Raw genomic sequence first — 27,977 nt, 5'->3', positions numbered from 1 at the left:
GCTGCCAAAACCACCACAGTAAGCAAGAAATGGTTTGTACTTTTTCTCCCACACTGGGAACACTGACTTGCAGAAAGCCTTAAAGCACGCCTGGAAACCGGAGTGCTGGACAAGGGTGCCAAGACTAGGAATGTCCAGCAGCGTGCACAGGTTGAGATGTGGGGCTTGCTGTCCATCGCACGCTGGGCCTGTGCTTTTAGCTAGGAGCTTGGGGTATAGCCAAGAGTCAGAAGGAAAAAAGCAGATGTGATGCAAACAAGATGGCCATGAGTAGAAGAGGGTAAAAGGAGCCCTGGCTTTGTCACCCAGGAACAGGGGAGAGAGGGAGAGAGGGCAGCTACTACCTTGTGTAAACCAGGCTCCGCTGATGTACACTGCACCCACCACTCCATCCTGGCACCAGCCTGGAGCAAGCCTGTGCTATCTTCAGGGGGACACTTGGAATGGTGTTGCCTTTCCTGCTTGGTATGTAACAAATGTAGCCCAGTCTACTCGTTTCCTCCCCTTTAGCTGTTCAATAAACTAGTTCTTCATTTTCCATGTGCACTGTGCAGGTCTTACTTTAGATGTGGACCAGGATGCTGGGAGTTCTCTTGGCCAGCACAAAAGGGAATCTCGAGCTGCCACGGCCAGCTGAGGGGAGCAGGGGTGGGTGAGCATCTCTCAGGAGTATGCAGGGGCAGCCAGGACATACAGAGAGGAAAGGGTGGGCCCGGGGATTCAGCTATTGGCAGGGAGTGCCCTGCCACAATCCTGACAGCTAAGGATATAGCCGAGAGTGTTTGCAGGGTCCCAAATAGTCTAAAATGGAACTCGCCTTTTCAGGGGTCCGAGGCATCCCCGAGTCACGTGGGAGGGCACTGAGTAGGGCTTCTGTCTAAGGGAAACACTGGGCGATTCTGTCTAGCTCACTCGAGCTGTGTCTAGAAACATTTAATTCAGGTGGTGTTTCAGCCCCCAGTTTGCAAGAATCGACAAGGAAGCCCCTCCTCGCTGGTGACAGGAGGCTTCCAGCACGGAGCCAAGGTCTACTGGGAGATCAGTGCTTATGTGCCTTAGATGTAGACTTGCTGTGAGACACAGCAGGCTTCCCCATAACCACGTGGCAGACTTACGTGTCAGGAACCTCGCCACCTCCTGTACCTCCCCTGAGTCCTCAGGACCCCGTGAGGCAGGTGCCCCTAGGATTACCCATGTGGGGAAGCGAAGGCTCAGAGTGGGCAAGCCAGGCAGCTGGGGATCAGCAGGGCAGCCGTGCCCACCTTGGCATCTCCTCACCTGAGCCCTCTCTCTCACCCACTGAGCCGGACTCCTGGGCCAGATGGCTGACACCTCAAGGTCAGAGGCATTTCTGATTCTGGAAATCTCGGGAAGATCTTCAACCCCAAGAGCAGAGTTGAGGTGGGGGGCATTAGTGGGGTGGGCCGCCTGTGTGGTTTGCCCTGCATGGCCGCCTCTTTGATGTTAGAGCACCAGGCCCCAGAGCAGGATGGCAGCTCTCACAGCCTGGAAACAGCTGGATAGAATTCCCATGGATGGCAGTCCCAGGGAAGAGCCACACTGTGTGTGAAGGCCCAGGGCAACCACCCCCTCCCATGTGCCTGGGACCACGGTATGCAGAGCAAGGCCAGCCTGGGGTAGACATGGGCAGGCTGCAGAGCCCAGAGGATGGCAACCCATCCTTCTGTGTCCCTGGGACTTCATCTGTAGCCTCTATAGCCCCTACCCTTGGGCTCCTACAGACCAATGGCAGGACCCAGAGAGGGTCTATGTGGGGGACTGGGTGCCCAGCCAGCGACAGTGCGCAGAGGGCCAGGTGGCTGTACCCTTGGCCATGGACCCCCACTCTGGATGTGGCTGTGCTTGAGCACAAGGGTGCCATCCAGAACCCTCAAGGCACCTGTGAACACAGAGGATGGGCTGACTTTGAGGGTCACACATCTTTCGGTGCGCATCTCCCCAGACCTGGGACTCCAGGACCAGAAGGCCATGCCCAGTTCGCACAAGTGCTCGGCCTGAGACTTCACGCCCATGCACGAGTATCATGGGGCCCACTGCCATGATGAGCGTGGACCAGGAGGCTGACACGCTGACCAGCCTGGGTGCAGCAGCCCTTTATTAGGTCACTTAATGATTGCCTTGTAATGTCAGCCCCAAGCAAGCAAAGGCCTTTGATGAGGGGCCGAGCACCCTTGTGAGCCTGGACTGCTCCTGGCCACTGCACTGTCCCATTTCCAAGAGGGAGGGGTGCACCACCCTCCACGGGGCTGCAGACAAGGAGGGCCCCATGATGGATGGGGTGCCCGGCTTCCGGGGGGCTCCCTTTCTTCCAAACACAGGGCCTCCAGCCCTCGGCTCAGGGAGCTGTGACCCTCCCTGTGGACCTTCCAGTAGCCCTGGCTCAGCCTGTGCCCATGGGCCACCACAGCTTCAGGCTGCTGCTGGAAGAGAATGCTTTCCAGGCTTTGAGCGAAGAGCCTTTGTTGAAGAGGCCACACACCGAGTGTGGTGCCCTGCCTGGGGGAGAGGGCAGTCTCCTCTCCCTCCCCTTTCCCATCGTCAATAGTCACCGCTTTATGTCTTTCTGGTGGGAGGAAGACAGCACTTGCATAGGCATCAATGAGGAGCTCTTCGAGGACATTTTGGAGAGGGTGGCTCAGACAAGGTATTTGAGACAGACTGCATGAAGAGCTTCGTCTGCCAGCTTAGTCTGTACAGATTCAGCAAAGTGTGCCAGAATGTGCTCACCTCCCTCTGCCTGACCAGCCTGCTCATGGAGGAGCCGCCTGTCTGTGTCCTGAGCAAGTTAAGGGTGGGGGAGTACCTGCTGAGCCCTGGGGGCAGGGTGGGTGCCAACCTCAGGGCCAGCGGGAAAGCTGTGTGTAACAGGACTGGGGACCAGCGTGACTGCTGGAGCTGCCAGTGTGCATGCTGCGTTGGGGAGTTGTGAGGGGGAGAGCCTGAGCATTCTCAGCACAAAGAAGTCATTGCCCCTCCTCTCTTTCTCCGGTGAGGATGTCCGTGTGAGATGCTGGAGGTGAGCTGAATGCACAGTAGGGATCAGGTCAGGATACACGGGGGCCAGGTGTCTCTGTACCGCTGACTCATGGGCCCTTAGATTGCAGTCACACCAAGGAAAGAGATGACACTGCTCAAATGCTGGGCCTCCTGTCCTCCAGCCAGGGCACAAATGGGCCCAGGGTGGAGGCAGGCAGGGAGAGGGGTTTGTGTGCCCGCATGACTCCCTCGTGGGTCAGACCAGAAAGAATCTGCCTGCAAGGTGGGAGACCTGGGGAGGGAAGATCCCTGGGTTGGGAAGGTCTCCTGGAGGAGGGCATGGCAACTCACTCCAGTATTCTTGCCAGGAGAATACCTATGGACAGAGGAGCCTGGCGGGCTACTGTCCATGGGGTCGCAAAGAGTCAGACACAACTGACTAAGCACATGCCTCCCATAGCTGTGGAGCAGAAGTTTAGTGCAGGGAAGCATAGGTCCTTTCCTGGGAAGTGTCCTGCTCAGCTGAGGAAGTGCAGGCCAAGGGTCAACACCTGCATAGAAAGCAGAGAAACTTCTGCAGTCTGCCCGCTGCAAATGCCAAGTCCCCTCTCAGGACCTTGTATGGATATCCTTGGGCCACTCTGAGTCATTTTCCAAGGGCAAGAGGTCATGGTGAGTTAGTGAGTCTTGAGGATGGGCAAGCTGGGGCACTGCCACTTGTGGGACAGGGTCTCACTTTCTCCATGAGGCCTGGGGATGGCTGGGTGAGGGCACCCAGGAGCCTAGCCAGGAGGGTGCTGATTTCAGTAAGCCTCCTTTTGACACTAGGACTTTGCTATTCTCTCTCTCTTTCTCTCTCTCTCTCTCGGTGAACCCCAGTTACAGTTCTGCTGCAGTCCCCAGTTTAAGAGAGACAGCCCACACCTCCTGGGGAAGATGAAGAGGAGAGTGGGCGTTACGTCTGTGTCTCGGCAGGCGAAGGGCAGGCCGGCAGCCCTGGGTGTCCCTCCTGCACCCAGCACCGTGTAGCCACAGGATGGCCTGTCACCTTGCCCTGAGGTTGCCCAGGGGACTGCGAGCCACCTGGAACTTGTCCCCGCCACTGGCCTGGCCGGGACCTATGTCGCCCCTGCTGCTGGTCTGGGGACAGCAGCCCTGCTCCCCTTGATGGGTCCTGAGACCTGGCAGCCCAAGAGCACGCAGGTTCCTTTCTCTCTAGTCCGTCCTGACAGGTGGGCCTGCCCATCGAGAGCCAGTGGCTCTGCTTCACCTGGCCTCCTGTCCAGATGGCTCCTCCCATGGTGGTGGTGGGCCCCACCACTGTGCCCACCCAAATCTTCAACCTGCCCCCTGGCCAGCTTCCAGTGGCCATGCTGGTACCTCTGTGCGCCATCTGGATGCCTGTCGTGCCTGCCAGGCCAGACCCCAACCTGACCTTGACCGCTCAGGCCCTGAACCCCTTCTACTACTGCTCAGGCAGCCCCTCTTTCCCATAATCTCCAGCCATTCTTTCCCGTAACCCCCACCCCCTTCAGGTGCGCCCCCAGAGGACCCCAAACATGCACCCTATTCAGACAGATAGAGGTGGCCCTGTGGTCAGAACACTGCAGGGCAATAAAGAGGCTGAAAACGAGGAATTTCCCGCCCAGCACACGTCTTCAGTGCCTCCATGCTGGGCCTGGCTGAGTGTTTGAGTCACCTCAGGCAGCTGCTTGCTCGGGAAGGCAAGACAGATGGCCATTCACCCCCGGCACAATGCAGGCACCTTGTGCACACCTGGGGAAGTCCCGCAGACACTCTGCACCCACTCACTGAAGAGACCCATCAAGGGCTGGACAAGAGCCTGACTGAGTGTCTTCAGGGGCACAGGGACACTGTCCAGCAGGCTCCTCACTTGCTAGATGAGGAGAAATTAAGCCTCCCCTTGTCGGGGGCCCCAACAGAGCCCTTACTGTCCTAAGATGCACAGGGCTGGAGCCTGCAGTCCCTGCTCGAGGTCTGTGGGTGTTTAGTCTGGGGGCTCGCTGGTGTCTGGACACCAGGCCCGAGGTTTGGCTTCATTGCAGGGCCCGCATCTGGTGTCATTTTCTTGTTTCTCTTTTCTTTTCCTTTTTCAGCTGAGCACTTCGAGGGTGTCACACCTCAGCACCCTCTGATCACTGGGGTGTCCAGTTCATAACATGTTTTCTCTTAAAAGAAAGTTTGTCCTGAGGAGCATAGCAAATAGCCCTTGAGGGTTGCACTGCAGAGACAAGAACTCCGAGGTCAGGTGAGGGGAGAGCTCACACACCAGTCCACCGGAACCAGAAAGCTGGGTCTCCCTTGTTGGCAGTCTGGCATAGGCAGAGGAGGCCCTGAGAAAGGACTTGGGGCGGTGCAGGCCAGGGTTCTGTCAGCCCCAGCACTGAGCTGCCATGACACCCGAACAGGCTGCTCACTTCCAAGCCAAAATGCAGCCCCTTACGAAGGTGCACTGCCTCGGGAACACCTTACCTTTTCAGAAGGTTTCGTTCTTTTTTTGTCTTGACTCCTGTATGCCTCCTGACCTGGAATCACACGCAGATGCTGCTATTTAAATACCACGTTCCCAGAAACCTCAGCATGTGTGGCACCTGCTTACCTGTAAACCTACAGAGAAAACAGAGATGGGCAGATTGTAATCTCAAGTCATCTGCTTGTCACAAAAGAAACATTTTATTTACCAAATCAAGGCTGCCTGACATTAAGAGACCCATGTGGTATTTCACTCCCACTGCTCAGTCCTTGGTAGATTTTGACTGATGTCTGTGGAGTGAAATGGCTAAGCACGCGTCCTCCTGAGCCGGGCTGAGGCAGCAGCCTAAGGTCACACAGGCGTGCAGGGAGGGAGCATGGACTTGATGGGCTGGTCCTGGACAGTGAAACTGTCTCGAGCCCCAGGCGTGCCCAGGTCACCAGAGGAGAGGCCAGGTGGCTCAAGAGGCACAGAATTAGTTCTGTCCCCGGGGCCACACAGGCGACAGTGTCTAGGAGAGTGGAAATGCAATTCAACCAGACAGGGTGTCTCAGAGAGGGGCCCTGCCTCACAAGTGCTCCAACTAGGTAAGGGTGACCCTGGAGGCCCAACTGGGCAGACCCCGGGGAGCCAATGATCCATGGGCAACTCACTTCCCCCAGCCCTGCCCGAGCCTCCCTCAGCCCAGTGCTCATCTTGGGTCCTCAGTGGCCCCTGGGCTCCCTTGCTCTGTCCCTTCACAAAGGGAGGTGCCATGGCCAAACAGGGATGAGGTGGGGAGGCTGAAAAAGGCTGATTTCTGGATGACAGAAATAAGGCTTAGCCTGCGGTGAGCAAAGCTGGCCGTGCTCTCGAGTGCTAGCTCTCTGCAGGAGGAACCGCCTGGGACTCTGTGGCAACTGTCATGAGGAAAGCCCTTGGGATGAATCGAGCTACAAACCAGCAGGGGAGGCTGATGAGACGGCATAGCCTGGGTCTTGTCCACGCCTGACCCCATAAGTAAGGCCTATGACCGGGCAGCAAGGTTCTCAACCATCCTCTGAGCCTCTGGAAAGAGAGGGAAGGTCCCCATCTCCAAGGTCTGAGGTCTCGGCAAGGGGGCTCCCCGAGGCCCCATGCAAACCCCACCAGATGACGAGCTCTGCACATCCCCGCCCTCAGGAAATCTGGGGACATCCAAGCCTTCCTCAGGCAGCACCTCCGGCCTCTGAGGGGGCTGGGGCAGCCAGGCCATCATGGGGGCTGGGCTGGACTGCACTGAGGCAGAGTCCTTGGCCCTCAGGGGCCCCAGGAGCAGGGCAGGCCAGCCACCCACCTTCCTCCCAAATGTCTCTCCTTTCTGGGGAAAAAGTCAGGCCAGTGGGGACTTAGAACCCACGAGTCACAAGTTCTTGGCCCCTGAGAGCCCCTCTGGCCACTCTGCACAAGAAGGGCCCATGGTGGGGGCATCAGTGCAGACCAGTGGGGAGAGAGCCACCAAGGAGACAACTCTGGTGATACAGCAGAGAGGAGAGTGAAGCCATTGTGAGTGGCCAAAGGCCATCTCCAGGCTGCTGAGTTCTTGCTAACTCACCTGCCACTCCTCACCGTCTTCAGCTAAAACAACATCATTTAAACAAAACTTTCCAAAGTCTGGTGATGCTGAGGGGCCCCCATGGGAAGGTGAGTGGTTCCCTGTGCTCCCCCAAGGTCATGGGTGCAGCAGGCCCCCATCCAGCATCTGTGCTAGGACTGCAGCCTTCTCTCAAGGCTTAAGGAGGCCCCCTCCTGAGAGAGGATGAGGGGGTCCAGTCACCCTGGAACAGAGGGTCTCATAGAACACAACTCCACACCTACTGGGAATCCTGGGGGACCTGGTCCGGGCTGTCAGGCTGAGCCACCACACCCCTCACTTCCTCAGTGAACTTGGGGATTCAGGGGTTTGTCTTTGGGACGCAGTCTCAGGTGGGCAGAGGGAGGTGCCCACGTTCTGCTAAGACTCGAGGTGAGGACCAGAGAAGGCTGAGGGTCCCCAGGGGATGCATGTGCGGCCCTCCTGACAGCCTTGGGGGACCCTGGGGCGTGGCGTCCAGATGTAATGTCACTGATCCCGATGGGAGTGAAGTGAGGGCCTGGGTCAGGTGCCCGGGTGCAGGTCAGCAGAGTGAAGGAACCCAGCTGTGCTAGGAGTCAAGCTAGAACCCTGAGGGGGGCTCTGGGGCCCCAGGACAATCCAGGTCATCACTGCTCTCAGCCCTGGCAGGGTTGTGGGAATGAGCCCCCTACTTCCGCTTGCTTCTTGGGCTCCTGGCTGGGGAGGGCCTGGTTCTAAGGGGAGCAAGGTCAGGGACAGAGGGTGGTGCTCAGACCTGCTGAGAGTCAAAGTGAAGAGCAGGAGGAGGCTTGAGGAACGCCCGGGAGATCATCTCAGCTTGGGAAGCCCCGGGCTTGGAGCTCTGATGTCGTGCCCACAGACTTCCCTTTGGGGTCTCAGTGAAGTGATGGCTTGGTGTGAGGGCCCTGCCTCCAGTCAATACAAGGGGCACCCCCAGACCTGCCAGGACTCAAGATGAGGACCTTGAGGGAGGACACAGGGAATCCCACAGGTCCCGGCACCTGCTGTCAGTCGGGGGCGACTCTCGTGGGGGCATGAGCTCGGGGTCTCAGAGACACTGGAGACTTGACATAAGGGGCGGGGCCTCAGAGATTGGAGGGGAGACTCTGAGGCTTTGAAGGAGTTTAGGTGAGGACCCCGAGGGAGGACTGAGAGGACCCTGGACCCCAGTCAGAGGAGACCTCAGAGAGCCTGTCTCCGTTGTCAGTCCAGGGCGACAGTGGAGTAGAGTGAGTGCAGCAGGCGTGGCCTGACTCCCTGACACCCGCGGCTGCGAGAGATGGGGCCCTGGTGTAAGGCGCGGGGCTTCAGCTGGGAGAGGCGAGAATCCAGGTCCTGCCCGGGGGCAAGGTGAGGTGCCTGAGGAGAGCTGAGGGGACCCGAGGGGGGACTGAGAGACCCCACAGTCCCCGCCCCTGAAGTCGGCCGTGGGAGCCCTTGGGGTGAGAAGCGCACACTGGGCCCGTCTGCCCTCCTCACGTGCGGGTCTCAGAGAGACAGGGAGCAGCAGGGCCTCAAAATGGAGGACACGATAAGCCCGGGTCCTGCCTGGAGTCCAGGCTCCATGAGAGGAAGGAATGAGGCAGTTAGACCCAACATGGGGAGGGACCCTTGCCTCTGATGGGGGTCTTGGAGGCCGCAGAGTGGGGTGAAGAGGGTGAGCAGTTTCTTGACCTCTGGCTTAGGGACCTCGAGACCTGAGGCGATCAGGCGGCGGGCTGAGGCTTCAGGTCCACAGAGGGTGGACTTGCCGGACACCGATGGAGGACTGAGCAGACCCCTGCCCCTGTGGTCAGTGCTGGGAGGCCAGGCAGGATGTGAGGAGGAGTTGAGGACCCTCAGGAAGACCTGGGCAGTGCAGCCACATGTGGGGACCCTTAGCGCTTTCTGTTCAGACTCTGGTCTTGTTCTGAGTTTCCATGCAGGCCCCCAGAGGGGTGGGACCAGGTTGTACCAGGAGGAAGGTGAGCACTACAAGTGAGCCCTGAGGGGGCCACCCACCACACACCTGGGGGACCTCAAAGAGTCCACCCCTTGTACTGTCACGGAAGGCTCAGGGCTGTGCTATAGGACACCCCTGTTGTGTACCCTCCATTTCTCTCACAGGGGATCCAGGAACCAGGAGGTGAAGGCAGAGGTCTGAGGACCATGTCCAGAGGTCAGAGAACAGAAGAGGTCCAGGCAGTGCCAGGAGTCAAGGTGAGGCGGGTACCCTGAGTGTGCACCAGGGGCTCCCCATCCCAGAACATAGGGGAGCCCACAAGGGCCTAATCTCCACACCTTGTCAGCCCTGGAAATCTCAGTCTGTGCTGACTGCACTCTGAGGAGCCACCTCACTTCCTCCTTCAGGTAGCCAGGGGACTGACAGCACCCATGAAGAGGAGACCTGTACATGGTCTGTGTCAGACTGCCCAGGACGTGGTTCTCATCAGAGGCCGCTCTCATCCTCTCCCTCCCCCAGGCCCATGGTCCCCATCTGTCCCCCTGCCTTTTTCCTGTCTGTGCTTCGATCCTAGGCATTGCAGATGAGTGAGCTGAGCAAGCCCGAGGAAGACCTTCAGGACCCAGGCGAGGCCCAGGACCCAGAGGAGGAGCAACTCTTGGGGGCTGAGGCAGGGGAGGCTGCATCCGCCTTGGCCTCCTCCCCGCCAGTCTCCCTTGCAGTGGCCTTGTCCCAGGAAGCTCTGAATGAGATGCTGGTTAGCCTGATGAAGTTTCTTGTTCTTCAAGTATCAGGCCAAGGAGCTGGTCTGTGGCATTGAGGTGAAGGAGGTGGACCCCATGGAGCACATCTACATCATGGTCTCCACGCTGGGATTCACCTGCGATGCAGTGCTGAGCAGTGGGCAGGGCTTGCCCAAGGCTGGTCTCCTGGTGCTCGTCCTCAGCCTGATCATGCAGAATGGAGACCGTGCCCCTGTGGAGGAAGTCTGGGGAACACTCAGCAGATTGAGTGTGTGTTAGGAGTGAGCAATGCGTCTTTGGGGAGCACAGGCCACTGCTGACCCACGTGTGGGTGCAGGAGGGGTACCTGGAGTACCAGCAGATGCCTGACAACGACTCTCATCGATACGAGTTCCTGTGGGGTCCCTGGGCCTATGCAGAGACCAACAAGTAGGAAGTCACGGAGTATCTGCTCAGAGTCAGCCAAAGGTTTTCCAGAGCCTTCCCACCCCTGTCTGCAGAGACTGTGAGGGAGGAGAAGAGGAGTCTTGACCCAGAGAAGCTGCCAAACTGATCCTTCCCTCTGTGACTGAAGAGGGAGCAGTCAGCTTTCTCAGTAGTGATGGCATGGGCCACTGGGGAACCCGGTGTATAACATCTTTGTGTTCCTTTTCTCTGCGATGATGTGGAAATAAATCTCTGTTTTTTATGTATTTTTCCAATGTGTTTTCTCAGCTTAAGCCTTAATAAACTTCAGTATCAAACTTTGTGAATGACATTGATCACACATGTATTTGTACTTAACCAGTTAAAGGACCAGAGTTTTGCTGTTTTGTAAAAGAGATTGGGAACTCTCCCATTTTATTTTGTGACCCTGAGCAAGACAACATGGAATTGGAATCACAACTATTTTGGATATGTGAACTTACTAGCAGTATATAGTTGGTGGAAGAACTGGAAAATAAAAAATGATTGTAGTGAATTCTTGATCCTTCTAGTTTTTGTCTGTCCTTCTCTAGAGCTAATCCATATCTGTTTACTCGGATTTTGCCAGGTTATTATTTAAGAAAGTAGAAGAAAATAGATGAGATTAATAGCCCCCCTCTCACTGGTTCATTTATTCCACAGAACTTCATGCATCCTCTGCTCTGTGGAAAGCCCTGTGTTAGCAGTGAGGACACTGGGAGAAGCAGGACACCACCACATCCCATTTGCGCTGGTATCTGGGATGGGGTGGGAAGATGTTCTGGATGCAAGTGGTGCCACATCCATGGGGCTGAGCTCCCAAGAAGCAGGAAGGGCTCCTGCATGAGTGACTGATGGAAGCTCTGTCCAGGTGCCATCCATTCAAGGCCAAGGGTGAGGACCTGGGCTCCTCCCAGTGGCACAGTCAGAAGGTGGGTGTTTTTAGGAGAACTACTCTCTTCCTAGAGCCCTCCAGGAATAGTTATGATGTAGACAGGGTGGAAGAGGAAGGAGCATTTTGGATTCTGGGCACTGCAGATGGTATCCTGGGAGTGGTACAGCCAGAGGGACTGAGGAGGGTGGAGAGCCCTGGGAGCAAGGGGCAGGGATGCAGCCTAGGAGTCTGGAGCTGAGCTTCAAGGCAGAACCACGTGAAGACCACACAGTCCTCACCCTCTGCCCTCCTTCTGGGGTCCATCCGTCTCTCCCTTTCCCTTCATCACATGGCAGGGCTGGGTCAGGAGAAGAGGAGACATGTGGATGGGGAACTGGTGCCTGAACCTCTACGGAGAGGAGCGCAAAGTGCCAGGTGGGAACCATGGCTCATAGGTCAGTAGGACTGTTATGATATCTCCTGGGGGAACCATCTTCCTTTGGGAAGAGCAAGTCCTGTCACCACCATTAATAGAGTAACCAGTAGCCACATGAGGCTGGGTAGTGTGAACTCAAATGTGCTTAGTGTGTCCCAGGGCCTGACCATCTGCCTTAATATAATGTGAAGTCAAATGTAAATAGTTAGAAGTGGGTAACGGCTAGATAGCCCCACTGAGGAACTGCAGAACCTACTCGGGGGACCAGAAGCACAACTTCCCTTGTGGGTCACTGGGAGTGGTGGTAGGTGGGGTCACTGTTTCCTCTGGTTCCAGGGCCATATATCTTACTCAGTGGGGGAGCTAATGATGACAGATGTGGAGTTTGTCCAGTCCCTGGAAGGTGAAACCCCAGCACCGCGGGCTCTCATATCCCAGTGTGCACCTCACATGTTCTTCGTAGAGGCCATTCCACTGGCCCAGGAGACCAGCAGCTCTGGAAGCTGTGGTCTCAGGGCAATGAGGGCTTTGGTGTAAGGGTCCAGCCTTGGGTAAACTCAGGGACATCCTGTACCTTCCAGAGCTCAAGATGAGGACCCTGAGGAGGACACAAGGACCCCTTAGATCCCACCCCTGCTGTCAGCCCTAGGCATCCCTGGTGGCAGCATGAGCACTTGGCAGTGTGTCCTAGCTTTGGCATCCCTGTCTCTGACAGGTTGGGGCCCTGCTTTAAAGGGGCAGGCCTTAGAAGGAAAAGGGGAGGATCTTAGGTTCTGAAGAAGTCTGGGTGAGGACCCTGAGGAAAGACTGAGGAGAACCTGGACCCCATCACAGAGTGGGCTCAGGGAGCACATAGGGTGGGATTGAGCACATGCCGCATTTCCTGACATCCGGGTCTCAGAGAGACTGGGGACCCGGTATAGGCGGCAGGGCCTCAGGTGGGCAGAGAGAATTCCAGGTCCTGTGGGGTAAGCAGTTGAGGTCGCTGAGGGGGGACTAGGGGACCCTTGACCTCAAAGAAAGCTGTCTCTGTTGTCGGTCCTTGAAGACCGTGAGGTAGGATAAGAACAACAGGCATGGTCTGACTTGCTGACATCCGGGTCTCAGAGAGACGGCACGTGGTATAAGGGGCGGGGCCTCAGTTGGGGAGAGGAGAGAATCTGAACTTGTACTCGGAGACAAGGTAAGGCCTTGGGAACGATAAGGGGACCCCCAAGGAGTACTGATGGAGCCCCACAGATCCCTGCCCCTGTCACCCGCCCTGGGAGACCCTGGGGTGAGAAGAGCACACTACACCTGTCCTGACTTTCTGACATCCGGGTCTCAAGAGAGACCGGGGCCCTGGTGTGAGGAGCCAGGCCTCAGACTGGGGGAGGACAGGGCTCCGGTCCTACCGGGAGTCAAGGTGAGGACGCTGAGGGAGGAGTGAGGGGAGCGGGACCCCAGAACAGAGGGGACCCTGGTAGTCCCCAGGCAGGACGACCTCATGCCGCATTTCCTGACATCGGGTCTCAGAGAGGCGGGGGACCGGGTGAGAGCGGCGGGGCCTCAAAATGGAGGACGGGCCAATTCCAGGGCCTGCCGGGAATCCAGGCTGCAGGCGGGGAAGGACTGAGGCAGTTAGACCCCAACACAGGGAGGGATCGTTGCCCTTGATGGGGGTCTTAGAGGTCCCAGAGCGGGTTGAGCAGGATGAGCAGTTTGTCGACCTCTGGCTTAGGGGCCTGGGGAGGTGAGGTGCTCAGGCGGAGGGTGGAGGCTTCAGATCCACAGAGGGTGGAGTCCCCGGACAGAGCCAAACCCACCCTGGTGGTCAGTGCTGGGAGTCCAGGCTGGACGTGAAGTGGGGACCGAGCATCTCCCCAGCCTAGGACCCGCGGGAGGCCCTGGGCAGGTGCAACCACATGTAGGGCCCCTTAGCGCTTTCCTTTCAGACTCGGGTCTTGTTATGAGTTACTCTGCAGGCCCCCAAAGGGCAGGGTCCAGGCTGTGGCAGGGGAAAGGTGGGCACTACAAGGGAGCTATAAGGGGACAATTTCCCCCACAACTTGGGGGGGGGGGGGCTCAGAGTCCAGGGGTGTGCCACAATCTACCCCCGAGGGGCCCCCTCCATTTTTCTCACAGGGGCTCCAGGAACCAGGAGCAGAGGTCTGAGGCCTGTGTCCAGAGGTCAGAGAAAAGAGGAGGTCCAGGCAGTACCAGGAGTCAAGGTGAGGAAAGTGGATGAATGAGCACCAGGGGCTCCCCATCCCAGAACAGAGGGGACCCCACAAATCCCTAATCCCCCCACCATGTCAGCCCCAAAACCTCTGGCTGTGTTGGCTGCACCCAGGAAAGCCACTGCCCTTCCTCCTTCGGGTAGCTGGGGGTCAGACCGCCCAGAAGGATGGCCGCTGTGAGGCCGAGAGCGCCCCTCAAGAGGAGACCTATAAGTCGACCACCCAGGGTTTATTTCTTAGCTGAGGCCCATGGTCCACAATGTCCCCTGCCTCACTCTTGTCTGTGGTTTGATTCCAGGTATCGTGCTCGAGGTCAAGATGAGTGAGCTAAGGAAGCCCAAGAAAGACCTTCAGGACCCAGGCGAGGCCCAGGGCCCGGAGGAAGCACAGCTCTTGGGGGCTGAGGGAGGGGAGGCAGCAACCCCCTCAGCCTCTTCCCGCCCAGTCTCTTTGTGCGCCGCTGAAGAGGCCTTGCCCCAGGAAGCTCTGAATAAAATGGTGGCTAACATGGTGAAGTTCCTGCTCTGCAAGTATCGAGCCAAGGAGCCAACCTCTGATGCCGAATTGCTGCATACGGTCCTCGGAGGTAACCAGGAGCACTTCCCGGAGGTCTTCCGCCAAGCGGTTGAATGCGTTCTGCTGGTCTTTGCTATAGATGTGAGGCAGGTAGAAACTGCGCCCATCTACATCATGGTTCCCTGCCTGGGCCTCACCTGTGATGTGATACAGAGCGGTGAGCAGGGCCTGCCCAAGGCCGGCCTCCTGGTGGTGGTCCTCAGCCTGATCCTCCAGAATGGGGATCGCGGCCCTGAGGAGGAGATCTGGAGAGCACTCAACAAGATGGGAGTGTATGTTTGGAAGGAGCACTCTATCTTTGGGGAGCCCAGGGAGCTGCTGACCCAAGTGTGGGTGCGAGAGGGGTACCTGGAGTACCGGCAGGTGCCTGACAGTGACCCTGCTCGCTTCGAGTTCCTGTGGGGTCCCCGGGCCTTTGCGGAGACCAGCAAGGAGAAATTCACAGAGTATCTGCTCAGGGTCAACCGAAGGGCTTTTAGGTCCTTCCCATTCCCTTCTGCAGAGGCTGTGAGGGAGGAGAAAGAGGGGTCCTGAGCCAGAGCAGCAGCCAGGCTGATCCTTCCCTCTGTGATCGAAAAGGGAGCAGTCAGCCTTCTCAGGAGTGATGGCCTGGGCCACTTGGGAAACCCGATGTGTAGCATTTTTAGGTTCGTGTTCTCTGCGATGACATGGAGACTGATCTCTGTTTTCTTTAGGAATTTTTCAAACGTGTATTTCAGCTTAAGGCTTAATAAACTTCAGTATCTAACTTTGTGAATGACATTGATCACACATGTATTTGTACTTACCCAGTTTAAGGACTACAGTTTTGCTGGTTTTTAAAAGAGTTTGGGAACTTTCCAATTTTATTTTGTGACCCTGAACATGGTAACATGAGATTGGAATTATAAGTATTTTGGAAATGTGAACTTACCTAGCAGTGAGGTACTTGGTGAAAGAATAAGAAAATAAAATGTGATTATAGTGAAATCTTGCTTCTTATACTTTTTGTCTGTCATTTTATACAGCTAAGCTATCTCAGGTTATTTGGGGTTTCCCAGGTTATTATTTAAGAAAGTAGGAGAAAACTAATCCAACTAAATAAGGCCCTGCTCCCAGCTCGTTTATTCCACAGGACTTCAGGGAGCTCGTGCTCTGTGACAGGCCGTGTTAACAGTGGGGACACTAGGAAGAGCAGGCCACCCCCACACCGGGAGTGATCATCTAAGAGCTGCAGCCACATGAGGAAGCTGGAGCGACATCCCCTAGTCCCAGAACAAGGCAACACGGGGAGGGGCAGTGGGGCTCCAGGAGAAGCCCTCGAGTGTCAGTGCCTGAGCCAGGGCAGTTTGGGCTTTGGGAAGCTGGGTTCCTTCTGTGGGAGGTGATCGAGATGAGGCTGGGTGGTGGCAGTACCAGACCTCTCGACAATGTCTTACGGGTGAGAAGAAAATTTGAAATAGGACATACACAATAGAAGTTCTTCTTCACTTGGAGATGAATCTCCTGGGTCCAAAAGAGAAAGTGCACTTTGATCAGAATCACGTAGACTCCTGGTTTTTCTGCCTGAGTGTAAATACACTTGAAAGGTTCCAAATGAGACATGAGTGAATTCGGGTTGGCACACAATCTTCTCAGCCTCAGGGTTTATAGCTGAAGACATTTCAGTTACCATGTTGCAGAAACTGGTACTCGAGAATCCAAGCACGACACTAGGAGATTTGAATAACTCAGGTTTATTATGCTGGCAGGCACAGAGGAGTCAACACTCCAAGTTCTGAGCCCCGATCAAAGGGACTGCAGAGTTTTCATAGACTGTAGTGGGCAACACTAGCTGTTAATAGGCTGGTTTAAACTAAGGGTTTCTCACGCTTGGGAACAGTGGTCAAGATGAGGAGGGGGATGCCTGACCTGCACAGGCATGATTAAGCAGGTTTGCAGGGCAAAGAGCAGGACAGGGGTGAGTGAGATGAACTCCAGTTTCTAGCATTGCAAGTTCCCGCTTTCTGGGACTACAGGACCCAGGTGATCTAGACTTTGCAAGGGGGAAGCTGAGTTACAGAGGCAGAAGGAGAAGGAGGTCGTGTAAAATGTTAACTTTTCCTCTTCATTCCCCACTCTTGATGCTTCTATCACTCATTGTAGAAAGCATCGTTCCATGTTTTTGGTAGGACATTCCAAGCTCCCCATCATTTAGGGAGAGTGTACTGAATTATTAGCATTTGTAACTTTGTGGATTCAATCCGAGAGCTTATGAACTGGGTAAGAGCATAGAGAATACAAGGGCCAAACAAGAGCACTGCAAAGAGCATGAAGAGAGGACCTGTTAAAGGGAGAAGCCATGATGCCCAGCTCCAGATATTGCTCCAATTACCCCAAGAATTAGCTAGCTTTTCTCTCTTTTTATGATTTGTTCTCTTTGATGTTGGGCCATGTTCCTGACTATTTCTGACTGGTGTATATAAAAGCAGCATTCTTCACTCAAGAAGAGGCAGCTGAAAAGGCAGACACTTTTCAACTGTCAGTAGGTCTGATGCTGCTGCTGCTAAGTCGCTTCAGCCATGTCCGACTCTGTGCGACCCCGTGGACTGCAGCCTACCAGTTTCCTGCGTCCATGGGATTTTCCAGGCAAGAGTACTGGAGTGGGTTGCCATTGCCTTCTCCAGTCAGTAGGTCTAGACCTCTCTTATTTGGCAAAACCACCTCAGCCTGGGAGTCTAGTTGGTCCTGTAAGGCCACTAAAGATTTGGCCACTCTCCCAATGTCGTCTGTGAAGTCTTTGGATAGTGTATGCTAAGAGGTGGTTGATGAAGCAATTCCTCCCATTCCCATACCTATCCCAGCCATGATTCCCAGACTAGCTAGTAGGGGTATAAATTGGATGACTCTTTTTGACAGCATATGTGCTGCCAGAGGTACGGTGGGAGTCTGGTTGTTAGGGACAATATTCATCTGGGGAGTGAGGAAAGCTAGGGTGCAGATACCCACCTAATTGACAGGTAGACGTAAGTAAGCATCTGTCCCACAAACAAAGAAAAGGCCTTGATGGGGGCAGCACCATCTATAACAGCAAGGGACACCCAATGGCTGCAAAGCAGCCTGCACATAACAGATAACTGAAGACTTGCAAAAGGTTTTCTCCCCATCTTTGGGTTGTCATGGCTGTAGCAACTGAGCCTATCGTGAAGGGGCATCAGTTATACTGTGGAGCAATTTAGTTAGTAGGGAGAATCGATCGTAAGAGACTTCCAGTAAGAATGAAGCTTCCCATTACAGTGAGATAACAGACAGTTAACTGTAAATTCTGACCTAAATCCTAGTCCTGGGGTGCGACAGAAGCTAGTCCTGTGGCGAAGAGCACAGAAATAACAGCAATCAGGGATAGAGTCCAGGGTTGACAATGAAAATCCATTGATATTTTGATAGCCACATCCTGAAGCTTCTGCCATGTGTTGACCAGCTAGCTGCCGGAGTGTGGCTGGAGCAAGGCTGAAGAATCCTCAAGCTTCTGCTGTGCATGTACTTAGTCAGCTTCCAGAGTGACTAGAGCAGAGCTCAGCATCCTTCGCGGGTGAGGGTCGTCGTTTCTGAAATAGATCTTGAGGAGCTTTTTGGGGTCCTGAACTGCTTTCCAGGTGTCCTCATTACAGGAAGCCACTGCCTTCGTGACTCTGGTGTGGTGGATCCAGGGGATGATGCCTGTAACTTTAACAGTAGTAGGGGTTGCCAGGATGACCGTGTGAGGGCCTGTCCACACTGGCTGAAGTGGCTCCTTTGTCCAGTCTTTAACCCATGCCTCATCTCCCGGCTGACAGGGGTGAACCCAGTTGCCCAGTGGAATGGGTGTCCTTTCTCAGGTTTCTTAGGCGATATGGCGGAAGACTTTCCAGGGCCTGGGGGTGTTGGGACATCTCCAGGTTAGCTAGTTGTTGATGGTCTCCTTTGAGCTTTCTTATCACTGTGGGTGGTCTCCCGTATAAGATCTCAAAAGGAGAATAGCCTGAGGTCCTCAGGGTGCACTTACGGAGGGCAATGAGAGTCCACAGGCTAAGGCAGCTTGTTCTAGTGTTGTCTGAGCGTTGGCCAGGGGATATTTTTGTCGTACTACTACTTGGAGAAACAAACTTAACAAGAATGTTAAAGATATATTGCCCAAAGATTAATAGAAGTAGGAAAGCTGCTGAGGTGCAACCATGCCCAAAGATTAATAGAAGTAGGAAAGCTGCTGAGGTGCAACCAGGAGAACCAGGTCCAGACATTGGTTCGTGACATTAGTGTTTCTCTAGGTGGGAGAAGATGCAAGAAGTTGGACTCATAAAAATCTTTACCTGAAAATATCTGACTATCTGAAGGCCTGTTTTCCTGGGTTTTTCCCAGAGCACAGAATGCCTTATTTTTTGTCTCCACCCTGAACTCCTTTCAAGGAGGTGTTGAAGGTCAGCATCTTGTAGTGGTCATGATTCAGTCTTTCTAGAGGCAGCTGGCAAGGGCCAACTTCCAGTCAGCAGGGCCCCTTCATAGTCATATTTGACCATGTTTGGGAGACATTTCGTGGTCATTGTGTCCCATGGTGCTGGGAAGGCTCATTCCCAGGTCTAACAAAGATTCCATTGACAGGCCACTTAGTGTGTTGTCACTAGACCAGGCCTTGTAAGTAGCAAAAGTCTCTGGACCATACCTGTCTTACTAGCTTCTTGGTCCAGGAAAATGCTTCCTCTTGTTCCTTATTCCCATATCTAAAGTTACATTATTACAGTTAATGGTCTCATATGGAACTGCATATGGGCATTTTATCACAGGCTCTGTCACACATTTGGTAACATAAGAAATTATCTTCTGAAACAAGCTACATAGAAAATAATATAGCTAGCAGTTATTAGTAAGGTCACAAGCAAGAATTTAAGTCAAGAACTTTCATTGGGGATAGCCCGGTATACCCCAGGTCACCTGTCTCAGTTAAATGATTATAGCCAAGTGTTAATCTCCTGGTTGTACATCATGGAGCATCTGACCTTTATCCAAAGACTGGCTGCTGAGGTAAGCTTTAGAAATAATCTTGAGTGTCCTTTTTAATAATTTAATTAAACCTTTTAGCAATATAACATAACAAGGAACTATCTCAGAAGTGAGTCTTAGTAGCAGAGACCTTAATTAACAAAACTAGAACTTAATATTTAATGAAACATGATTTTTTTGGAGAATTCATGTGAGGGCATTAACACTGTAGCCAGGTAAGGCTTTAGCCCATCAAATAAAAATGAGGTCTGTCAGGGAGCTGGGAAAAGCTAAGCAACTTTCTTGGATTTCCCATAGCCCTGGATCTTTGATTTTTAGCTATTGTCTATTTATTTTTAATTTCCTGATTTAAAAGGAGACTGTCACCATGTTTTAAGGACATCAGGATAGCAAAAGTCTAACCTTGAAGGGTTATTTGTTGAAGCAGAATGAGCTTTGTCTACATGTACCATAATCTTAAATAATGTTTATTTACACTACTAAAGTAACAATAAGATTTTTAAAACAAATAAAAATCACTTAAAGGCAAATAAATTTATAATCTGTTATCAAAAGCTGAATTTTAAGAAAACTTTCTTCTCTAAACAGAGAGAAGACTAAATTCTAGTCTGGTACCAGCTTACTGTTAATAACAAAATTTGCTTATCTGTTTAATCTTAGAAAGTCTTTTCCATAAATCTTGAAGAACTAGCAGTATTCTTCTAAATGCATGGGAGTAAATTCATAGAAGACATGATTAGAATCTGATTCTATTGCGATTGACAAGGAAACCTGGTCATAACATTTTAATATGGACATGGAACAACAGATTGGTTCCAAATAGGAAAAGGAGTACATCAAGGCTGTATAATGTCACCCTGCTTATTTAACTTATATGCAGAGAACATCATGAGAAACACAGGGCTGGAAGAAGCACAAGCTGGAATCAAAATTTCTGGGAGAAATACCAATAACCTCAGATACGCAGATGACACCACCCTTATGGCAGAAAGTGAAGAACTAAAGAGACTCTTGATGAAAGTGAAAAAGTTGGCTTAAAGCTCAACATTCAGAAAACTAAGATTATGGCATCCGGTCCCATCACTTCATGGCAAACAGATGGGGAAACAGTGACAGACTTTATTTTTTTGGGCTCCAAAATCACTGCAGATGGTGATTGCAGCCATGAAATTAAAAGACGCTTACTCCTTGGAAGGAAAGTTATGACCAACCTAGACAGTATATTCAAAAGCAGAGACATTACATTGCCAACAAATGTCCATCTAGTCAAGGCTATGGTTTTTCCAGTGGTCATGTATTGATGTGAGAATTGGACTGTGAAGAAAGCTGAGTGTTGAAGAATTGATGCTTTTGAACTGTGTTGTTGGAGAAGACTCTTGAGAGTCCCTTGGACTGCAAGGAGATCCAACCAGTCCATCCTAAAGGAGATAAGTCCTTGGTGTTGATTGGAAGGACTGATGCTAAAGCTGAAAATCCAATACTGTGGCTACCTCATGCGAAGAGTTGACTCACTGAAAAGACTCTGATGCTGGGAGGGATTGGGGGCAGGAGGACAAGGGGACAACAGAGGATGAGATGGCTGGATGGCATCACTGACTCGATGGACATGAGTTTGAGTGAACTCCAGGAGTTGGTGATGGACAGGGGGGCCTGGTGTGCTGCGATTCATGGGGTCTCAAAGAGTCGGACACAACTGAGCGACTGAACTGAACTGACCTGAATTGTTGCTTCTTGACATGCATACAGGTCTCACGAGACAGGTAGGATGGTCAGAGAATCCTATCTCCTTAAGAATTTTCCAAAGTTTGTTATGATCCATACAGTTGGGATTCCCTGGTAACTCAGCTGGTAAAGAATGTGCCTGCAATGCAGGAGACCCCGGTTTGATTCCTGGGTTAGGTAGATCCCCTAGAGAAGGGATAGGCTACCCACCCCAGTGTTCTTGGGCTTCTCTGGTGGCTCAGCTGGTGAAGAATCCGCCTGCAGTTCTGGAGACCTGGGTTCGATCCCTGGGTTGGGAAGATCCTCTGGAGAAGGGAAAGGCTACCCACTTCAGTATTCTGGCCTGGAGAAATCCATGGACTGTATAGTCCCTGGGTTCTCAAAGAGTCGGACATGACTGAGCAACTTTCATTTCACACAGTCAAAGGCTTTAGTGTAGTCAATGAAACAGAGGTAGATGTCCCTCTGAAATTCCCTTGCTGTCTCTATGATCAGAAGAATGTTAGCAATTTGATCTCTGGTTCCTCTTGACACTGGATATGAGCCTTTGTTACTTCTCACAAGGACTTCAGGAACCTAGAGGTGAAGACCTAGGTCTGAGAATGTGTCCTGAGGTCACAGAATACAAGGTCCAGGCAGTGTGAGGAGTCAAGGGGAGGTGGGTGCCCTTGGTATGCACCAAGGGCTCCCCATCCCAGATTAGATGGAACCCAACATGCCGCAAATCACTTCCCTCCTCATCCCATGAAACACTGGCTATGCTGGCTGCAACCTCAGGAGCCATCTCACTTCCTCACTTGATAGTGGAAAGTCGACCAAGGAGGAACGCCCGTGTGAGGCCCAAGAGCAGCCCTCAGGAGGAGATCTGTAAGTGGCCTGAGTCAGAGCAGTCCAGGGCATGTCTCTCAACTGACCATTTACTGCTCCTCTGGGTCCCGCTCCGCCCGCCCCCTGCCCCACCCCGCTCCTCCGCCAGGCCTGAGGTCCCCGTCTGTCCCCTGCATCACTCCTCTCAACGGTTCGATCCCAGGCATCATGCTCATGGTTGAGATGAGTGAACTCAGCAAGCCCAAGGAAGAACTTCAATGCCAAAACCAGGCCCAGGGCCCAGCGGAGGTGCGGCTCAGGGGGGCTGAGGCAGAGGAGGCCTCAACCTCTCTGGCCTCCTCCTGCCCAGTCTCCTCTTCCTCTGCCATCGCCCATGCAGAGTCCTTGCTAAAGAAGGCTCTGAATGTAATCACAGCTGAACTCCTGGGGTTCCTGCTGCTCAAGTATAGCACCAAGGAGCCAATCTCCCAGGCTGAAACAGAATACGGTTCTCAGGGATAACCAGGCCCACTTACCGGTGGTCTTCCGTAAAGCCACACAGCGCCTGCCCCTGGTCTTTAGCGTGTACATGAAGGAGGTAGACCCCAGGGAGCACATCTACTTCCTGGTCCCCACCCTGAGCCTCACCCTCAAGAGATGCAGAGGGATGGGCAGAGCATGCCCAAGGCTGGCCTCCTGGTGACGGCCCTGAGCCTGATCCTTCCAGCAAGGGACCTGACACTGAGGAGGAAGTCTCGGGAGCACTTAGCAGGATGGGGCGGGTGTGTCTGGAGTGAGCGCTTCATCTCTGGGGAGCCCAGGGAGCTGCTGACCCAAGTGTGGGTGTGGGAGGGGTACCTGGAGTGCCAGCAGGTGCCTGACAGCGACCCTGCTCACTACGAGTTCCTGTGGGGTCCCCAGGCCTATGTGGAGACCAGCGAGTGGCAAGTCAGGCCATTTCTGCTCAGGGTCACACAAAGGGCTTTGAGGGCCTTCCCACCACTGTCTGCAGAGGCTGAGGGGGAGGAGGAAGAGGGGGCCTGAGCCCGAGCAGCAGCCAGGCTGATCCTTCCCTCTGGGATTGAAGAGGAAGCAGTCGGCCTTCTCAGAAGTGAGGGCCCGGGCCAGTTGGGGGACCAGTGTGAAGCATCTCTGTGTTCCTCTTCTCTGCCATGACATGCAGATTCATCTCTTTTCTTTAGGAACTTTTCAAACTTTGGCTGTTTTAATAGAAAGCTAAATAAACTTCAGTGTCTTAGCTTCGTGAATGATGCTGATCACAGTGTGTTTGTGCTTACCCAGTTCAAGAACAAGAGTTCCGCTGTTTTTTAAAAGTGATTGGGAACACTTCCATTTTGTTTCATGACCCTGAACAAGATGAAATGGAATTGGAATAGAACTATTTGGGAAATGTGAAAATACTTAACAGTAATATCATTGGGGAAGATTTAAGAGATAAAATGTAATTGAGGTGAGTTCTTGCTTCTTATATTTCTTGTCTGTCATTTAATACAGCTAAACTATTCCTGTTCAGTTGGACCTTTTTGGGTTATTATTTAAGAAAGTAAAAAAAAAAAATCTGATCCAACTTAATAAGTCCCCTGCTCACTGACTCATTTATTCCACATTTATTACTTCATGGAGCTTCTGCTCTGTGGAAGGCCCTGTGTTAGCAGTGGGGGCATGTTAGCAGGAAACATGGGATCCTTATGTAAACCTACCAAAATTTGGAAATAAATATGTGATTAATTCAATGCTTTTTTAAAGTAATTCATTGGAAGGACTGATGCTGAAGCTGCAGCTCCAATATGTTGTCCATCTGATGTGAAGAGCCGATTCATTGGAAAAGACCCTTGTGCTGGGAAAGATTAAGGGCAGGAGAAGAAGGGTGACCAAGGAAAGAAATGGTCGGATGGCATCATCTACTCAGTGGACAGGAATTTGGTCAAACTCTGGGAGACAGTGAAGGACAGGGAAGCCTGGCATGCTGCAGTCCATAGGATGGCAAAGAATGGGATGTGACTGAACAACAACAAGTTCACTGTTTTAAATACAGACAAAGGTTTTATCTAAATAACAATAGCACGCTGTTTGGGGGGAAAAACATACCATTTGCACTTTGCCTGGGGTGGGGTGGAAATGTATTTTGGAGGCAGGTGGTGCCACATCCATGGGCCTGAGCTCCCAAGAAGCAGGAAAGGCTCCTGACTGACCGACTGATGGAAGAGCTGTCCAGGCGCCATCTGTTCAGGGCCAAGAGGGAGGACCTGGGTTCCTCCCAGTGGCACAGTCAGAAGGTGGGTGTTTTTCCAAGGACTGCTGTCCTCCTAAAACCCTCCAGGACAGTTGTGATGTAGACAGGGTGGAAGAGGAAGGAGCATTTTGGATTCTGGGCACTGCAGATGGTGTCCTGGGGGTGATACAGCCAGAGGGACTGAGGATGGTGGCGAGCCCTGAGCCAAGGGGTAGGGATTGAGAGAGTCAATTCCCAGGCAGGTTGATGACAAGTCCAGGTTCCCTGAGGAGGAGAAAGGGGTCTGGGGCTCTCAAGGAGGAGATAGGGGTCTGAATCCTCAAGGAGGAAGAAGGGACAAGTGTTTTTCGCCTTTACATTTCTTAGTCTTAGTCACATAAAATGTTTTTTTCCTTTAAGCCTCAAACTGATGAGTACACAACAAACAACTCAGCTTAAACTCTGTACTAGGGATTATACAGCAACAATGCTTGAGGACAATTTCTCCTACCTGAAAACCTTCTGACTGACTAATCCTGCTATTTTAGAATGTGTATTACGGGAGTGGGTCTGGTAGGATCTTTCTATTTTTAAGTTCTAGTCCTGTTTTCCTAAAATGTAAATTGTGAGAGTGGGTCTGGTAAGATTTTTACAACCTTGAGACAGTCCTTTGATTAACTGTAATAACCAATTATAAAAAAGTATATAACTCCCTTGGTAACACCAGCAAAGGGGGCACTCTCCATCCCCCTTCTGATGTCTATGTCAGAAGCTTTCTCTGTCCCTTTTCTTACTTTAATGAAACTCCGCTACACAAAAGCTCTTGAGTGATCAAACCTGGCCCCTGGTCCCCGGTCCCAAAGCTAAATCTTCTCTGGAGATCACGAATCCAACATCATTCACCATAAGCTATCAGGATGCAGCCTAGGAGTTTGGAGCTGAGCTTCAAGCCAGAACCACGTGAGGACCACACAGTCCTCGCCCTCTGCCCTCCTTCTGGGGTCAATTCTTCTTTCCCCTTCCGTTCCCTACGTGGCAGGGCCAGGCCAGGAGAAAAGGAGACACAGAGATGGGGAACTGGCCTAAGAGCCTCTGGGGATGGTGAGAAAGCAGCTGGGGTACACAAGACTGTGAAGGCCATTTATACCAAAGCAGCCTCCGAAATCTCGGGTTCCTTCTCTAACCAGCACAGTCGTGAAGCATACCACTCTGCACACCAGGAGGAGCTGGAGTCTTGTGTATTTCTCCCTTTTTCATGAAATGTCACACTCTGCATGGCTCCTGATGTGAGTGGGGGTGGTGGACTTCATACAAGGGGCCACCCTTCAGGAAACAAAGTCCAGGAATTCCTTCCTGCCACCTGCTCACTTTAGCTCTCAGAGCAGCACCCTTCCATTGTCTCAGAGCTCTTTGGTCCTCCTGATGGTGCGTTGGAGGCAGCGACCCAAGTGGACCTCCAAGGATGGGGGCACCCTGTCCCTGGTGTCCAGCCCAGAGCTCATGTCACCCCTACTGTGGACCCCTTGCCCCCACTGTCTCCAACCTGGCCTCACTCTCTGCATCTCGGAGCTCTACACTTCCTGTCCCTGTCCAGACAACCTCCCAGCCAAAGGTGGCTGCAGGGTTGGCATTCCCTCACAAGTCGTATATGAAGGTCCCCAGATAATAGTCCCCTGTCACGACTGTTGTGAATCAGATAAATGGACAGTTGAGGTCGCTTTTGGTGAGTGTCATGACGGCTAGCAAATAACAACCCTGTGCGATGTGAATAATCACAAAAGGCTATGAATATGAATAACTATTGAAATAATTCCTTAATTCCCGATCTTTGATGAAAGTGATCAGTGAGCCTGGGTGGTAGAAGACTATCCTTTCTGAGGTTTAGCCAGAAGTGTGTTGCCAGGATGGTGTGTCAGCCACCACAGAGCCAGAGAGGACCTCAGTGTCCACAAACAGGCAGTTGGAGCAGATGAAAGGTTGTAGCAGATGACAGGTGCAGTCACCAGCCTGCTCCCCAGACCCCATCTTCCCCAGGCTCAAATGAGGGTGGGAAGTAGCTGGCTTCATCACACAGTCTTGTTTGTCCATGTGTGGGTCAGGGGCATTTCCTCACTGGAGCAGTAAAGGAACCCTGGCATTCGAAATCCAGAATGTAGTGGTTGTTCATTCTCCTCTGCATTACTGTGCAATGCACAAATATTCTAATCACAATAGCAGTGGTAAATGCTTACTAGTTCTGTTCTGTTTATTCACTGGGACAAGAAGATGATCTGACTTGTCAAAATAACCATCAGGGCACAGAAGCCTTGAGATATAGCTTTGTGATTGAGTCCAACAAAAATACGTGGGAATCATACACCTGGAACTTCTGACAGGGGCAGGGATCGCCCCTGCCCATGTCTTCAACCTCCAAAGGCTAAGCCTCTATGTCTAACTTGCCTTTCATTCTGTTGTTCACTTCTGGTGCCATTTCAGAGCACCGTGATCATAGTAATTTTCAGAAAGCAGACATGAAAAGGGAAGACTCTGCAGAGATCAGCTTAATCCAGGTGACGGGGTCAGGCCAGTGTATCCTCCCCATACTGATCCTGTGAGTAGTCTCTCACAACGAGCTGCCCCCAAGGAGGCAGTCCCCTTCACGGGAGGGCGAATTTGGAGAAGACTTTTGCTCTGAATCCTCATCCATCACACCGGTGGGCCTGCACAAAAGAGTGGGCTAGCCACAAAGAGGAGATCTGGGTGGTACCACAACATTCACTATAATAGACACCTCCCAACAAGGGACAAACACTCCCTTCATCTGGAGAGTTCACCACATCTGAGGACAGCTCCTTGCGGATTCTGGTTGGTCTCCTCTCCTCCTAAAGAAGCTCAGAGAGAAAGACTGGACAAATGCTGGGCCCTCACAGTTGCAGCAGCTGCTGAACCACAACTGATGGTCACTCTCTCTTGCCTGAGATCCGTTCTAAATCCCCTGTACTCTCAGCCAGGACCTCGGCCATTTCCAGTGGCTTCTCTGGTGAGGTAATACAGACTTTGTCCCTCAGGGTTCTGAAGGCCTGGGCCCGACGCCCTTCCCAGACCCTTGCTCTTGGACCTGTCAATTCACCACTGAAATGGGGCAGGAACCAAGACATATCCCCTGGCTGTTAGAGATGTTTCCTGGCTGTTTCCCCTGTGCCAGAGTAACCCACACACTCCTTAGGATCAAGGTCAGCTCTGTCTGCTGGGATGGGAACTATTCTCTGTGTGTGTTGGTCTCCTAGCAGGAGGAGCCCAAAGTGCCCAGATGGGAACCATGGCTGATGGGTCAGTAGGACTGTTATTGCGTCTCCTGGGGGAAACTTCTTGCTTTGGGAACAGCCTGTTGTGTGTCATGACCAGCAATAGGGTAACCAGTAGCCACATGAGGCTGGGTATTGTGAACTCAAGTGTGCTTAGTGTGTCCCAGGGCCTGGCCTTCTACCTTAACATAATGTGATGTCAAATGTAAATAGCTAGATGTCGCTAATATGGATAGTCCTGCTATGGAACTACAGAAGTTACTCTTAAGAACTGGAAGCACAACTTCCCTTGTGGGTCACTGGAGTGGTGGCAGGTGGGGTCATGGTTCTTTGGAGGTGGTGATCAGTGGGGTCACTCTACACTCTGGTTCAAGGACCATGCATCTTACCTTGTGAGAAGGATGGCAGATGTGGAGCATGTTCAGCCCCTGGAGGGTGACATCCCAGCATCACGGGCTCTCATATCCCAGTGTGCACCCCACGTGTGCTGTGTAAAGGTCATTCATTCCATTGCTCCAGAAGACCAGCAGCTTCTGGATGGTGGGGGCTGAGATAGCGACTTTGGATCCCATGGCCACTTGCCCTCTGAGCCTGAGGATCTCTTGGTCTTGCATGGT

At 52.7% G+C, this 27,977-nt stretch overlaps 1 protein-coding gene and 2 pseudogenes across 1 annotated transcript; all 3 read left to right on the top strand.

Annotated features, from left to right (window-relative positions):
- The first annotated feature begins 9,231 nt into the window (after positions 1-9,231).
- On the top strand, positions 9,232-10,323 carry LOC128069436 (melanoma-associated antigen 8-like; annotated as a pseudogene).
- Positions 10,324-14,061: 3,738 nt separating this feature from the next.
- On the top strand, positions 14,062-14,853 carry LOC128070641 (melanoma-associated antigen 8-like). Its single transcript, XM_052663943.1, has one exon. The coding sequence runs from the start codon at positions 14,062-14,064 to the stop codon at positions 14,851-14,853; it is 792 nt and encodes a 263-aa protein (XP_052519903.1).
- Positions 14,854-22,071: 7,218 nt separating this feature from the next.
- LOC128069435 (melanoma-associated antigen 9-like) lies at positions 22,072-22,887 on the top strand (annotated as a pseudogene).
- Positions 22,888-27,977: the final 5,090 nt, after the last annotated feature.

The sequence above is a fragment of the Budorcas taxicolor genome, chromosome X (assembly GCF_023091745.1).
Source record: "Budorcas taxicolor isolate Tak-1 chromosome X, Takin1.1, whole genome shotgun sequence".
Classification (NCBI taxonomy): domain Eukaryota; kingdom Metazoa; phylum Chordata; class Mammalia; order Artiodactyla; family Bovidae; genus Budorcas; species Budorcas taxicolor.
The sequence above is the reverse complement of the archived record's forward strand: the minus strand, read 5'-3'. Positions and strand labels throughout refer to the sequence as shown.